General features: G+C 40.9%; 1 protein-coding gene across 2 annotated transcripts; it reads left to right on the forward strand.

The window, feature by feature from the left end:
• The first annotated feature begins 4,542 nt into the window (after positions 1–4,542).
• On the forward strand, positions 4,543–16,621 carry LOC109890720 (interleukin-10 receptor subunit beta). 2 transcript variants are annotated; one of them, XM_020482724.2, is made up of 7 exons: positions 4,543–4,967; positions 5,586–5,706; positions 11,001–11,173; positions 11,267–11,430; positions 15,225–15,393; positions 15,631–15,779; positions 16,067–16,621. In XM_020482724.2, exons 2-7 carry the CDS (start codon positions 5,636–5,638, stop codon positions 16,298–16,300), a joined length of 960 nt encoding a protein of 319 aa, XP_020338313.1. In that variant the 5' UTR covers positions 4,543–4,967; positions 5,586–5,635; the 3' UTR covers positions 16,301–16,621. The 2 variants fall into 2 exon arrangements, with proteins under 2 accessions (XP_020338313.1, XP_020338312.1); XM_020482723.2 differs by lacking the exon at positions 4,543–4,967 and adding an exon at positions 4,983–5,303.
• Positions 16,622–17,008: the final 387 nt, after the last annotated feature.

Genomic DNA, 17,008 nt, shown 5'->3' on the forward strand with positions numbered 1-17,008 from the left:
CCCACATTCCTCCTGTGCCAACACTCCCATCAGGCTGTTTTGGAATCCTGTTCATGGCCATGGAACCATGCTCTCTCTCTCCAACCCTCCAGCCCTCTTCCCACTAACCCTCCACCCCTTATCTGACTCTATAGGGCTCTTTTGGAGTGGCTGCAGACTCCTGCGCTGCATCCAGTCCCATCCGGCCCCCCCTCATCGGATAGTGATTGGCAGAGCGAGGGCAGAGACGAAGGAAGCGAAGGACAGACCGAGGATATCATTACACACCCCGCCGGCATCGCAGCGTGCACCTCTCTATCCGCCGGTCAGCTCTTTAGCCCTGTTTTTGCTTAGCACAGATACATGCTCCTACCCTCCCTCCCTCGCGCTATCCATCTCTCACTCTCTCTTCTCCTTCTGTCTTTCACCATCCCTTGCCCTGTTTTCGATCTCCTTTTCAATCCCTGTATCTTTTTCTTCCCCCAACATCGCATGGATTGTCTCATTCTTTCTGTCTCACTCAGTTGGGGTCTCAACTTACTGTTGATATTTAGAACAATAGAATACAAAAGGTTCAAGTTCAAAATTTGTTTGTGCATCAGCAATTTCTCACTTGTTTTGTCAGTCAATTTTAGCTAACAATTTTAAATTGGTAAGTTAGTTTAGCCAGCTATCTAAACTTGTAGTAATCATGGCCGAAAACTGACCGGGCACACCAGGCACATGCACAGAGATCCTGAACTTCAGGGGGCCTCCATTGATTTTGCTCATCACTCTCAGTCAGATATCAATATCATGGCATAAGTCAAGGTAAAATGTGTAGAATTTATGAAAACGTGCTTTAATTAATACTGCAAAAATCTCTCTCTATCCCATGGGAAAATGAGTAGAATTGCATGAAATTTGTTACAAAATTGCTATAAAAAATGGATTACTCAAACCATGACAAAATGTGTAGAACTGCAGAAAATGTACTGCGTGTGTGTGTGTGTGTATGTGTGTGCATGATTTGCATGTGCGTGAGTGTGTGCGTGCGAGAGAGAAAGAGCGATATAGAGAGAGGGGAGAAAGGGAGAAGGAGAGAAGCCAGATACAGGTGAATTGGAGGGGGGGTTCAAATGTCTGATCTTTTCATCCACTGAGAGAAAAGGTGCCTCCTCTGGCCTCAGTTGCCTGGTTGTTTAATTCCCGAGGGAGGGATGAGGGGATCGAGGCTTACTTTAGTTTGGTCTGTGTCTGAGTAGTTGAGGAAATGTAATCTCCTCTGGCTGCCTGGGGTCAAGCTTATTGTAGACACAGCTTTGGGAGTGTCAGACCAGATGCCGGTATAGTGAGAGTGAGATTACGTAATCAGATGAACTTCTCCATTCCCACTCAAGCACATCAATGTCACAATCCTGTGTCACGACTTGGTAATGAGATCTGTCGATGTTAAGGACACATCATCCAAAGGGAGAAGTGACAGATTTTTTTCTGTATTGCAGTTGTCTGTGATTAAATGTAGGGCTGTGCTGCCCTCTGGAGGATATACTGAATAACTGCAAAATGGAGGCTCCAGGAGCATCTGTACACAGGTACAAGATTTGCACTATCTAAGGGTGGCAGATGCTGAAGTGACAAATGAGTTCACTCCAGTGGCGATCCGTCATTCAGGGCGGTTTTGAGCCCCACATTTTTAGCAAATGTTTTTTTGGGGGGGCCTTTCCTGTTTTTCATGCTATTTTGGCATTAATACGTGTCACATATCAGTGTGAAAAACATGTAAAAAATATATATATATATAATTGAGATAATAAAGCCACATACAAACATGGTCTCTTTTTTGTTTTATTGAGTAAGACAGTTCCAAAGTGCAGGTGTTACAGCCTAGCTCAGTGCTTTCTGTGGTGGTGGGTCAAGCCAGGAGAACCCTGAGCCGTGATTGACTCATGGTTTTGCCACTCATGGGGACACTACATCACTGCCAAGTCTAAGGGTAGAGCTAGAAAATTCAAGCCCCTTTGGTGCTGCCATGGAGTCACATTAGAAGTGCCTATCCATGAAGGCTCAAGGTCATTAGACACAAATATAATTATGTGAAATTGCAGTAGCTTTGATTGGACTGATAATGTCAACGTCATACTTTCAAAATCTGTTTTGCTGTTTGGGGTCAAAGTTTTTTTTAATAATTTTTTTTAACCAGGCAAGTCAGTTAATAAGAACAAATTCTTATTTACAATGATGGCCTACTGGGGAACAGAGGGTTAACTGCCTTGTTCAGGGGCAGAACAACGTATTTTTACCTTGTCAGTTCGGAGATTCGATCCAGCAACTTTTTGTTACTGTTACTCTTACTACCAACGCTCTAACCACTAGGCTAATTGCTGTCCCGTTGTCACCGTTATAGTGCATTTAATGTATTGTTTAGTGTTGTGTTGTGTAGTGGCTTTGCTGTTACGCATCCCACATTTAATTTTTTTGTCCACTGGTTCACTCGTCCACACACGCGCACGCACGCGTACACACATACACACACACACACACACACACACACACACACACACACACACACACACACACACACACACACACACACACACACACACACACACACACACACACACACAAACACCTTCGTATTACAGTTACAGCAACAGAGTTATTTTATGTCTTTCTCTCTTTTCTCTGATCACATTTTCTCTCAAGACCATACACTCACCCACACATCCACGTACACACACACACACACACACACAATATGGGGACGGTTGCATGCTGTGTGTTTGAATAATGTTGACAGCCATGTCATTTCAGCAGTCGCTACGCTCACAAATATATTGCAAAGATCTTACATTGTGATACATCACTCGGCATTTCCTGTTCCCATGTACCATTATCAATCAGACAACACTCACTCAATAGTTTTTCGCATTTTATTCTATGCCATTTTTTTTAACGTCATTTGTAAATTGCAGTACTCTCTTTGACAAACCTGTCCAATCCCAACCCCCACCCCTAGTCCCTAGTCACTAGTCCCTGTCCCATACATCACTGGGACAGTGCTTCCACCCACCTAGGAAATCTACTTGAAACGGTGCCTGAGGAAGACACGCATCATCATCAAGGACCCCCACACACCCCAGCACAAGCTGTTCTCTCTCTTACCATCAGGTAGATGGTATCAGAGCATGAGGTCTGATACCAACTGGACTGACCACTTGCTCTTATTCTCCGCACCTTAGCATACATGTACATGCACTCACTCATGCACACACCCACACAGACATAGACACACATACACAGACACACACACATATACATTCATGCTACACACACGTCACAACTGCAGCTACCAGACTCATATTATACTGCTCAGTTTATACACCGCCCCTCCATCGCCCTGTTCCCCAATATACATGTAAATACTAAATCATAAATTGTGCCATACTGTATTATACTTGTACTAACATTTGTATTTTATTTTGATGAGCTATTTACTTTATGTTCATATTCTTATCTTTAATAATTTGTTATTGTTGTTGCATTGTCAAGAAGAAACCTTGGACGATGTATACCATGCGTATCCCGTACATACGACTAATACAACTAGAAACGACCCCTTACTCCTTAGCACCTACCCCCTATAGATAAGACCAACTAGAACAGGGGTCTCCAACCTCTTCTACCAATTTTTTTTTTTTTATCTAGCTTTCAAATATGCACATTCTTCTCTTCTCTTCCCCGGATCCTTACTGTACAAGAGATGTGTTTTCTGTCAATATACCTGGTCAAATAAGGGTGAATAATAACTCCGAAGACTGGAAAAAGCGAGAATAAAAAATACAAATATTTGAAGTGCACACCTAGCGAGAGAGGAATGTGTTTGACTAGCGGTGTTTCTGTGCTGCTACTGCAACTGCACATGTGATGGCAACAAATTGACACAAATAATAATTATATCATCATAGCCAGGTAGGCCTACTTTGAAGTGAACATTTATTTGAGAAGGTTTCGAGGAAAACCTTTCTGTCTACCAACAAGACGGTAATCATGAGCATCGCTAACTGGTTACATGATAGACAGACGTGCGCAACACGCAGGCAGGTGCAATATTGCTGGAAATGAATTGGTAGATATTATGTTACGTTTGGCCTTTTAAGCCAAATGTGGCTAATGTAGAGAAATGCTATTTCTTATGTAGGTGACCAAACTATTGTTAATGGGGGGCTACAACTCAGAGTAGAGCCTGTGGGGTCCCCTACAGGATAGCTCCCGCATTACACTAATGGCCAAAACCAGCGCACACACACATGATCTCCGTTGTAGCTGAACGTTGAATGCCCGAAGAGGATTCTACGATGACGGACAGACAACTGAGCCAATGGCGGAAGACTACAGACTACACCCCAGCTGAACCAATCCAAAGATCCGATCTTCCAGAATCAACCTACTTTCTGTTCTATATATAAGTGGTGTACTGATTGTATCGGCCTCTTCTTCGTCTGCGTTTCCGTACGAACCAGCGGGAGAGCCGTAATTACGCTGTTCTAGATATCTTCACTCTGAATAAACTGTAGCTTGTCATACAATTTACCACCTTGTCTGAATCGATCCGTGACCGACTCGCCCATCTACATATCCAATTTCTAACACTAACCGTTGGTAGTAGTGTCATCGTGGCTTTGATTGGATAGTAACCAGGATTTTTGTGAGATTTGTTTATGACAGTTTTCGGTTGTAACAGTATAACTTTAGACCGTCCCCTCACCCATACCCGGGCGCGAACCAGGGACCCTCTGCACACATCAACAACAGTCACCCAAGAAGCATCGTTACCCATCGCTCCACAAAAGCCGCGGCCCTTGCAGAGCAAGGGGAACTACTACTTCAAGGTCTCAGAGCACGTGACGTCACCGATTGCGCGATAGCCGATAGTCACCGATAGCGCGTACCACCGCTAAATACGCTTTCAGTTTCGCATCCGTTACACTGTGGAGCATGTGAAAAATGTACTTTCGGATGATAATTAATTGTTTGGAAGCCCACTGATACCTGATATAATAATGATATGTCAAAATCAGTGGCCTCCACAATGATAATACATAATTTGGGCTAGGGCAACTGTCTCAGTGCCAATGAGGAAATAAGATTGTTCTTCTTTCTTCCCTATACGCCCATAAAAAGAGCAGTTATCAGTTTCGTCCCCTTACATTTTGACATTGTGCACATTTAGCAGGCACTCTTATCCAGTGTTACTTAAAGCTGTTGTTACAATTGGAACACACCACAGAACAATGTGATGGCATTTTATCTTCTTATCACTCTGGGATTTCGATTCATTTCAGGTTTGTGTTTTCAGGCCTTAACTTACTGTAGCCTAGATACAGTAATATCATTGCTGCAGTGTCACTGTTTAACTTTGGATTCCTTTTGATTCCTTTGTAACTTTTGATTCCTTTGTGGCAAGCTAAATCAATCAGACAAAGTACTTGACAGTATTTGACCCAGGTCTGACTCTAGTATTTGAGTGTTATTTCATCTCACTGGTCTCTTGTATCTGAAGAGTGTCTTTCTGTCTCAGTCTAATTCTGGTAATCAACTGAGTGTTTGTTTCTTTCATTCTATAGCGGAGTCACTTCTGCCTCAACCACAAAACGTTGAGGTGGTCTCTTACAACATGGATGCCATAGTTAAGTGGGACGCTCCCCTTACTTCACTGAAAGACCTTACCTACACAGCTGAATACACGTGAGACACACGCACACACACACACACAATAAAAAGTATTGCTCATTCTGGATGCAGTTTTCCTCCCGCAGTGTCTCAGAAGCGTTTAAGACTGGTACATCCATTCCTGGACTATACTGGACGAGATCTTTTTACCAGACCAAACCGAAGAACAAAATACACACATATACAGATGTAGGATCTTAATTTGATTTTCCCTTACAAAAATGATCAACTGCTCAAAGATTCCATTCATTTTAATGGACATAATAATTCACGTTTTATTTTGCTGCAGGATTATTTTCCTGCTGTAGGACACTGGCTCCAGTTAAGATCATACATTTTTATGACACACAAATACTTCTGGTTTAATTGTTTTGTCTTTGACATCATACTTAGAGGTTGTTCACACTTACTAGCATTTTTAGCAAAAATATCCTCAGCTACACATACTGTGAGAGCAAAATTGCATGATTATGTAATAATACTGTAATTGCATCAAATGGTTGTTTTATGCAACAGAATAGGGCAGGGATTCTTAAACGTGTTCAGCATGGGACCCAAATTAGAAATGTTGTGTCCCTGGGACAAGCATAGGAAAATATGCAACTATATGTAAATATCGGTACATTTAATTGCACTTTAATTGCCTAAAACAAATGTAATATAGACAAAAACTAATTACAATGAAATGTTCATATAAATGCATATTCATGTTAATTTTCCCCCATTGAAAACACTCTTAGATATCTGTCTAGGTTGAAACTATTGCAGTTAAAATACAATAAATCATTTTCATTCTGAACTGGAATAAACTGATTGATCACATCACACAGATGAGTAACAGAATGCACACACATGCCCTTTTGATATGGCAACCCTAACCGTACAGATGAAAAATTATCAGGCCTACTGTACATCTTACTGTAGACATTTTTGTTGAAAGAAAATCAAGGTTGGAACTGTTGCTGTTTAAAATACAGTACATTATTTTATTCTGAACTAGAAGAAACTGATTGATCACATCACACAGATGTAGATCAGAAAACTCACACACACACAGTCCTAATGAGAGGTGTGTGGCTGGTTGAAGTTTTCAAAAAAGCATGTCTATTCTGGGCTCAGTTTTTTACAGTGCAACACTGAGGTCAAACTCATCAATGAGACTGTTTCTGTATCTGTTTTTTAAGTATGTCAGAGTTGAGAACCCTGACTCACATAGGTATGTGGTGCCAAACTGGATCAGAACCTCTACTGCTTTCTCAGTCAGGCAGGAGGCCGCTTCCTGCTGTAGATGAGCAACCCAGAACTGTGTTTGCCTCAAAAAGCATCTTACTTCAATCAGTTTATTCCAGTTTAGAATACAAATTGTTACTTGTATTTTAACAGCAACAGTTCCAACCTAGACTAGTTTTCAACAATCATTTCTACAGTAAGATGTACAGTAGGCTTGATCATTTTTCATATTCATCTGTACTGTTACTAAGGGTTGCACCATCAGTAACTAGCTAGCTTTCTTTCCTTTGGCTAATGTTAGCTATTAGTTGTGTACCTTACAAGGCCACGGGAATGTTTGAAAGAGAAACTCACATCTACTACTATTAGAGTTAGTACTCCGTTATTTCTGCTTATAGCCTGTTATAAAATGACAACAATGCCTTGCTAGCTGACTTACTTTTCCACTGTCAAAGCACTGCTTCCTGAAGCATGATGCCCTGTTCTGAATGAACTCCCTGGGTTTATCATCATGCTGTATGTTTGGTCAGGACGTGTCATTTTATTCATTTGTTGGTTTTGAGAGACTCAATACTAACATTAAGCACTTCCCCGCACAAAACACATTGTGGGCGCTCCTCATTATTTCTCAAAGTTTATATGAAAGAGAGAGAAACTCATCCCTGTATTTGTATTTCATGACAATTGAGCTCAGTCAGAACTTGTGGCTAGCATGAGTCCATTTGATGATGGCGGTGAGTGATGGCAAGTGGGAATGACAAGTCAGTGGCTGACAGGGCATCATCTGCTGCTGAACGACAGCGCTGCATTGTGTGTCACAGAGTGAAAACTGCAGAAAAAAGATCAGGTGAAACGCGAATGGAGAGGACAGATGAACTTTGCCAAATCAATTCCAGCAATTAATTAAATAACATTTACTTTGAAATAATTATGAATTTACTCTAACACATTGCGACCCACCATTAACAGGTCCGCGACCCACTTTGGCTTGCGACCCATACCTAAAGAAAGGCTGGAATAGGGGGTTCAAAGAACACTCTCATTCTCATCTGAGAAGGGACCTCTGGGGGCTTAATGCTGACAGAAGATTTACGATGCCTTGAATGATAAACATAACAAACTGCATTCCATGGCATGCAGGAACGTCAAGAATTGCTGGATGCAATTGCACCCTCTGAGGGATTCATCAATGTTTTCAATTGCAATTTGCTTTTGATTTCCATGATATTGATAAAATGAAGCCTGTTTTGTTCTAGTGTAACATTAGTATGGTAGATAGTGTAAGCCTAAGAGCTCCTATCTAGCTTTGCTTCACCGAAACCTCAGCATTCAGCTACAGCCAGCACGTTTACGTGAGGATACAGAAATTACTTTGTTAAGCTAGGTAGATAACATTACCTAGCTGTGTAGCCTATATACAGTAGAAGTCGGAAGTTTACATACACCTTAGCCAAATACATTTATACTCCGTTTTTCACAATTCCTGACATTTAACCCTAGTAAAAAAAAATCCCTGTTTTAGGTCAGTTAGGATCACCACTTTATTATAAAAATGTGAAATGTCAGAATAATAGTTGAGAGAATGATTTATTTCAGCTTTTATTTATTTTAACACATTCCCAGTGGGTCAGAAGTTTACATACACTCAATTAGTAGTTGGTAGTATTGCCTTTAAATTGTTTAACTTGGGTCAAACATTTTGGGTATCCTTCCACAAGCTTCCACAATAAGTTGGGTGAATTTTGGCCCATTCCTCCTGACAGAGCTGGTGTAACTGAGTCAGGTTTGTAGGACTCCTTGCTCACACACGCTTTTTCAGGTCTGCCCACACATTTTCTGACAGCTTGAAGACAGGGCTTGTGATGACCACTCCAATGCCTTGACTTTGTTGTCCTTAAGCCATTTTGCCACAACTTTGGAAGTATGCTTGGGGTCATTGTCCATTTTGAAAACCCATTTGCAACCAAGCTTTAACTTCCTGACTGATGTCTTGAGAGGTTGCTTCAATATATCCACATAATTTTCTTTCCTCATGATGCCATCTATTTTGTGAAGTGCAGCAGTCCCTCCTGCAGCAAAGCACCCCCACAACATGATGCTGGTATCCTAATGCTTCATGGTTGGGATGGTGTTCTTCGGCTTGCAAGCCTGCCCTTTTACCTCCAAACATAACAATGGTCATTATGGCCAAACAGTTCTATTTTTGTTTCATCTGACCAGAAGACAATTCTACAAAAAGTAAGATCTTTGTTCCCATGTGCAGTTGCAAACCGTAGTCCGGCTTTTTTATCACGTTTTTGGAGCAGTGGCTTCTTCCTTGCTTAGCGGCCTTTCAGATTATGTCGATAAAGGACTGTTTTACTGTGGATATAGATACTTTTGTAATTGTTTCCTCCTGCATCTTCACAAGGTCCTTTGCTGTTGTTCTGTGATAGATTTGCACTTTTCCAACCAAAGTACGTTCATCTCTAGGAGACAGAACCCGTCTCCTTACTGAGCGGTATGACGGCTGCATGGTCCCATGGTGTTTATACTTGCGTACTATTGTTTGTAGAGATGAACGTGGTACCTTCAGGCATTTTGAAATTGCTCCCAAGGATGAACCAGACTTGTGGAGGTCTATAATGTTTTTCAGAGGTCTTGGCTGACTTTCTTTGATTTTCCCATGATGTCAAGCGAAGAGCCACTGAGTTTGAAGGTTGGCCTTGAAATACATCCACAGGTACACCTCCAATTGACTCAAATGATGTCAATTAGCCTATCAGAAGTTTCTAAAGAGATTACATAATTTTATGAAACGTTCCAAGCTGTTTAAAGGCACAGTCAACTTAGTGTATGTAAACTTCTGACTCACTGGAATTGTGATTCAATGAATGATAAGTGATATAATCTGTCTGTAAACAATTGTTGGAAAAATACTGGTCACGCACAAAGTAGATGTCCTAACCGACTTGCCAAAACTTTAGTTTGTTAACAGGAAATTTGTGGAGTGGTTGAAAAACGAGTTTTAATGATTCCAACCTAAGTGTATGTAAACTTATGACTTCAACTGTGAATAACAAAGTTATAATACTTCACTGTACATTTATATTAATTTGTTTATTAACAATAGTTTAACGTTACTTGATCATCAATCATGTTGTTAGTTAGTAGGAGTAAGCTGCTAACTTTCATTGTCTCCACATGCTTGTGGATTGTTGCATTATTCTAGAGTGTAATATGGCTTGGTTGAATTATTCAATATTGTTAAATAGTTTGTGCTCCCTGGCTAGTGGCTACTGTGATATTTATGGTCAATTTGAGCTGTGGACAAAGAATTGATAAGTAGAAATCTCTTTCGCCATATCTATCGTACAGGGAATAGGGCCATGCACTTCATTGACATGTTGAAATTTTGCCATAGTGTGAGTGTATCAGTACCATTATGTCTGTGGTTATACAGATGTAGGATCTTAATTTGATCACTCTTTTGTGCCTGAGAATTTTCTCAGTGTATTCAAGGTTTAAAATGTCAGACTTGATTGTCCTAACAACCCCTATAAGAAAATAATAATAATTATACATCCACTTAATAATTCAAATGTTCTGTTGCTGCAGGATTATTTTCCTGCTTTCCTGCAAACTGGCTCAAATTAAGATTCTAAATCTGCATGAGGAACTTCACTGAGAGGGGAAGTTGTGAACAATGATAGGGCATTGATATGACCATACATACAGTATAGGAACTAAAAAAGTTCCATCTTTTCTGGAAGAGAACAAGACGCACACACCTGCAAAAAAAAAAAAAAAACGTTTTCGATTTTTATAAAACAGGTAGTAACATAACACTGAGAAATTAAGAGAATGAAGAGGATTTCCTGTCGAATTAATCAATTGCATCAGAGCTATTGAGTTTGTAGCTACTTTTTTTGACATTCATTAACAAGTGTTATGTTATTTTGGAATACCTTGCCAAATCAGCTGTGTGTTTTCACCTCTCTACTTAATAGTAAAGCAACATAAAGACACTGTAATTACACATCGATGCTACAAAAAAATGCAATTAAAATGTTAACCTCTTGTTATTGTCTGATACTCAGAATGCCTTCAACTGACTTCTTCTACACCGTATGTAATGCCACCAAAGAGCACAGGTGTGACTTCGGTAAACTTCCCAGTTGCCATGGAAATTATAAATTCAGAGTGAGGATAGAGTTAGAGGGAAATACCTCCAGTTGGGCGGAAACCCCAAACTTCTCCCTTAAGAAAGGAAGTGAGTACCAACATGCACTTTGGAGACATTGTTCATTGTAGCTCTCTCATTCTTGAAATCCTATCTTTGACTTCCTGTATTGTGTCTCCTCAGCCATATTTGGTCCTCCAAACGTAACCTTGGTCACCAAGGGAGGAGCTATAGGAGCTGTGGAGGTGAACATTCAGAATCCGGTGCTAAAGATCTCATCACTAAAAGAAGCATACAGCAAAGTGGAATACAATATCAGATACTGGAAGAAGACTGACAAGAAGGATGTAAGAGAAACATATGACAGTCAAACACACACACACATACACACACACATACTATTTACATTGAGTGTACAAAATACCTTCCTACTATCACACCCCCTTTTGCCCTCAGAACTGCCTGCATTCGTCGGGACATGGACTCTACAAGGTGTCGAAAGTGTTCCACAGGGATGCTGGCTCATGTTGACTCCAATGCTTCCCACAGTTGTGTCAAGTTGGTTGGATGTCCTTTGGGCGGTGGAACATTCTTGATACACACAGGAAACTGTTGAGCATGAAAATCCCAGTAGCGTTGCAGTTCTTGACACTCAAACCGGTGTGCCTGGCACCTAGAACCATACCCCGTTTAAAGGCACTTAAATCTGATGTCTTGCCCATTCAAGCTCTGAACGCACACATACACAATCCATGTCTTAATTGTCTCAAGGTTTAAAACAACCTTTTCACCTTTCATTCAGAAGCTACAGTGCATTCGGAAAGTATTCAGACTCCTAGACTTTTTCAAAATTTTGTTACGTTACAGACTTATTCTAAAATTGATTAAAACGTTTATTGTCAATCTACACACACAACCCCATAAAGACAACGCAAAAACAGGTTTTTAGGAATGAAAAATGCAAATATCGCATTTACATAAGACGTTTGACCCTTTTCTCAAGTACTTTGTTGAAGCACCTTTGGCAGAAATTACTGCTTGAGTCTTCTTGGGTATGACGCTACAAGCTTGGCACACTTGTATTTGGGGAGTTTCTCCCATTCTTCTCTACAGATCCTCTCAAGCTCTGTCAGGTTGGATGGGGAGTGTCTCTGCACAGCTATTTTCAAGTCTCTCCAGATATGTTCAAGTCCAGGCTCTGGCTGGGCCACTCAAAGACATTAAGAGACTTGTCCAAAAGCCACTTCTGCGTTGTTTTGTCTGTGTGCTTAGTGTCATTGTCCTGTTGGAAGGGGTACCATCACCCCAGTCTGAGGTCCTGAGTGCACTGGAGAAGGTTGTCATCAAGGATCTCTCTGTTCTTTGCTCTGTTCATCTTTCCCTCGATCCTGACTAGTCTCCCAGTCCCTGCCACTGAAAAACATGATGCTGCCACCACCATGCTTCACTGTAGGGATGGTGCCAGGTTTCTTCCAGACGTGACGTTTGGCATTCAGGCCAAAGAGTTTAATCTTGGTTTCACCAGTCTAGAGAATTTTGTTTCTTATGGTCTGAGAGTCCTTTATGTGTCTTTTGGCAAACTCCAAATGGGCTTTCATGTGCCTTTTACTGAGGAGTGGCTTCCGTCTGGTCACTCTACCATAAAGACCTGTTTGGTAGGGTGCTGACAAAGAAGGTTGCCTTTCTGGAATGTTCTCCCATCTCCACAGAGGAACTCTGGAGCTTTGTCAGAGTGACCATAAGGTTATTGGCCATCTCCCTGACTATGGCCCTTCTCCCCCAATAGCTCAGTTGGCTAGGTGGCCAGTTCTAGAAAGAGTCTTGGTGATTTCAAACTTCTACCATTCTTCCATTCTCCAAGAATGATGGAGGCCACTGATCTTCGGGACCTTCAATTCCTTCAACCTCAACCTCCTTCAACCTCATGGCTTGCTTTTTACTCTGACATGCACTGTCAACAGTGGGACCTTACATAGACAGGTTTCCAAATCATGTCCAATCAATTGAATTTATCACAGGTGGACTCCAATCAAGTTGTAGAAACATCTGAAGGATGACCAATGGTATCATGATGATCAATTTCGAGTCTCATAGCAAAGGGTCTGAATACTTAAGTAAAGAAGTTATTTCTGTTTTTTTTAAATGCATACATTTGCAAACATTTCTAAAAACGTGTTTTTTCTTTGTCATTATGGGGTATTTATTTATTTCACCTTTATTGTGTGAAATATTGTATTGTGTGAAGATGGATGAGGATGTACAGTGAAGTCAGAAGTTTACATACACTTAGGTTGGAGTTATTAAAACTCGTGTTTCAACCACTACACAAATCTCTTGTTAACAAACTATAGTTTTGCCAAGTCAGTTAGAACATCTACTTTGTGCATGACACAAGTATTTTTTCCAACAATTGTTGTTTACAGACAGATTATTTCACTTATAATTCACTCTATCACAATTCCATTGGGTCAGAAGTTTCAAGGCTTCCGTTCAAACTCAGTGCCTCTTTGCTGAACACCATGGGAAAATCAAAATAATCACCTTCATCCTTGGGAGCAATTTCCAAATGGCTGAAGGTACCACGTTCATCTGTACAAACAATAGTACGCAAGTTTAAACACCATGCGACCATGCAGCCGTCATACCGCTCAGGAAACACGGTCTGTCTCCTAGAGATTAACGTACTTTGAGGCAAAAAGCGCAAATCAATCCCAGAACAACATTAAAGGACCTTGTGAAGATGATGGAGGAAAGGTACAAAAGTATCTGTATCCAGTGTCAAACGAGTCCTATATCGACAGAACCTGAAAGGCCACTCAGTGAGGAAGAAGCAACTGCTCCAAAACCACCATAAAAAAAACTACGGCTTGCAACTGCACATGGGGACAAAGATCGTACTTTTTGGAGAAATGTTCTCTGGTCTGATGAAACAAAAACAGAACTGTTTGACCATAATGACCATCGTTATGTTTGGAGGAAAAAGGGGGAGGCTTGCAAGCCGAAGAACACCATCCCAACGGTGAAGTACAGGGGTGGCAGCATCATGTTGTGGGGGTGCTTTGCTGCAGGAGGGACCGGTGCACTTCACAAAATGAATGGCATCATGAGGCAGCAAAATTATGTGGATATATTGAAGCAACATCTCAAGACATCAGTCAGGATGTTAAAACTGCAAATGGGTCTTCCAAATGGACAATGACTCCAAGCATACTTCCAAAGTTGTGGTAAAATGGCTTAAGGACAACAAAGTCAAGGTGTTGGAGTGGTCATCACAAAGCACTGAACTAAATTCGATAGAAAATGTGTGGGCAGACCTGAAAAAGTGTGTGTGAGCAAGGAGACCTGCAAACCTGACTCAGTTACAGCAGCTCTGTCAGGAGGGCCAAAACTCCCCGAATTTATTGTGGGAAGCTTGTGGAAGGCTACCCCGAACGTTTGACCCAAGTTAAACAAGTTAAAGGCAATGCTACCAAATCCCAATTGAGTGTATGTAAATCTTGAAAGAAATAAAAGCTGAAGTAAATCATTCTCTCTACTATTATTCTGACATTTCACATTCTTAAAATGAAGTGGTGATCCTAACTGACCTAAAACAGGGGATTTTTACTTGGATTAAATGTCAGGAATTGTGAAAAAATGAGTTTAAATGTTTTTGGCTAAGGTGTATATAAACATCCGACCTCAACTGTATGTTTAAAAAAAAATACATTTTAGAATAAGATTTAGAAATAGGGAAGGGGTCTGAATACTTTCCGAATTCAATGTATGCAATCCATGCCTCAATTGTCTCAAGGCTAACAAATCCTTCTTTAAAATCCTTCCCTTCTTCTACACTGATTGAAATGGGATAATAGCTTTCACCTAAATTCACCTTTTCAGTCTATGTCATGGAAACAGCAGGTATTCCTAATGTTTATACAGTGAGTGTATATACACACACACAAACACACACATACTCCCACTATTTCTCTCACCCACCCACACATCACCCCCTCACTCACTCACTCACCCACCACTCACACACTAACTAACTAACTCACTCACTCACTCACTCACACACTCACTCACTCACTCACTCACTCACTCACTCACTCACTCACTCACTCACTCACTCACTCACTCACTCCATGTGTTATCACAGGTGCCTGAGAGAGCGTTGGTGACTCAGCAACATGTTAACCTGAAGCCACTGGAGCCCAACACCAGATACTGCGTTCAGGTCCAGGTGTACATACCAATGCCGCACAACAATACGGGGCAGTACAGCAAGGCTGTGTGTGTGATGAGCACCACAAACAACACAACCACAGGTGACCTCTCCACCTCCTCCACCACTTCTCCCTTCTCACTCACGCACACCCTTCCCCCCTTTCTTCCACTTTTTATCCCCACCCTTCATAATTTGATGATACCAAAGATCATTTGTGTTCCTTGTTGCAAATGGAACGTAAAACTGCCTCAGAAAAACAGAAATGTAAATGATCTGTGCCATCAGTTCAGTTTCTGAGGGTCGTTCTAACTGGTGTCCACCTGTGTCTGTGCTTTAGATGGGGAGCGAAGGTTGTCTGAGGGCCTGGTGGTCAGTTTGGTGACGGTAGCTGTGGCTTTTCCACTACTACTCCTAGTCCCCTGGGTCATCTACAAAGGGAAAAGGTTTCTCCATCCCAAGGTTAAGCTGCCTGAGCATTTGAAACAGGTACTGTGTCTGTGTGTGTGTGTGTGTGTGTGTGTGTGTGTGTGTGTGTGTGTGTGTGTGTGTGTGTGTGTGTGTGTGTGTGCACACGCGTGTGTGTGTGTGTGTGTGTGTGCACACGCGTGTGTGTGTATGCATGGGTGCATGTGTGCACCCCTGCGTACTTGGTGCACATCTGTGTGGGTCTGTGTTCAATTAATTAATTAATCAATCCATCCATCTATTCACCCACCCATTCATCCATCCATTCATGGGATGGTTGATTGACTGACAGTTCTTCTCCCCCACAGCACCTGATTGATTCTCATCAATACCCTTACCTGGCCTCGCAGATCATCTCTCCTCTACAAGAGAAGTATGATCAGATCAGCGCTCTGTGTGAGGAAAATCCATACAATGTGCTGACTGACATACCAGAGGACAACCTTTACCATGTGGATAGTGGGGTCTCTGTGGAGATGCCTAAATACTACAATGCTGTTGCTGAAAATGCCAATTTTGACATGCCCTACAAGAATATCTAACAATGGTATCAAGACATGAGCTACTGTAATCATTCTGTATATGGGCATATGGAATCTGAGTATAACAGGTAGTCATGATGGATTGCAAGCCATTAACATTAGCGTGCCCATTAGGGGCTGAGGCCCCTACCCTTCAACATAAATATTTTAACTTTTAAGTGTTTTTCCTCTTAAATTTTCCTGCTTACAAAACCGTATTCAACTTCACACTTTTTAGTAGCTTTTTTTACATACTTTATATATATACATACTACCAGTCAAAAGTTTGGACATACCTACTTATTCAAGGGTTTTTCTTTATTGTTAATATTTTCTACATTTTAAAATAAAAGTGAAGACATTTGTTCAGTGTTATTTCATAGTTTTGATGTCTTCACTATTATTCTACAATGTAGAAAATAGTCAAAATAAAGAAAAACCCTTGAATGAGTAGGTGTGTCCAAATTACAGTATAAATGTGCAGTATGTCATCCAAATTACAGTATAAATGTGTATATATATATATATATATACAGTGCCTTGCGAAAGTATTCAGCCCCCTTGAACATTGCAACCTTTTGCCACATTTCAGGCTTCAAACATAAAGATATAAAACTGATTTTTTTTGTGAAGAATCAACAACAAGTGGGAAACAATCATCAAGTGGAACGACATTTATTGGATATTTCAAACTTTTTTAACAAATCAAAAACTGAAAAATTGGGCGTG

The sequence above is a fragment of the Oncorhynchus kisutch genome, linkage group LG5, assembly GCF_002021735.2.
Source record: "Oncorhynchus kisutch isolate 150728-3 linkage group LG5, Okis_V2, whole genome shotgun sequence".
NCBI classification, from domain to species: Eukaryota; Metazoa; Chordata; class Actinopteri; order Salmoniformes; family Salmonidae; genus Oncorhynchus; species Oncorhynchus kisutch.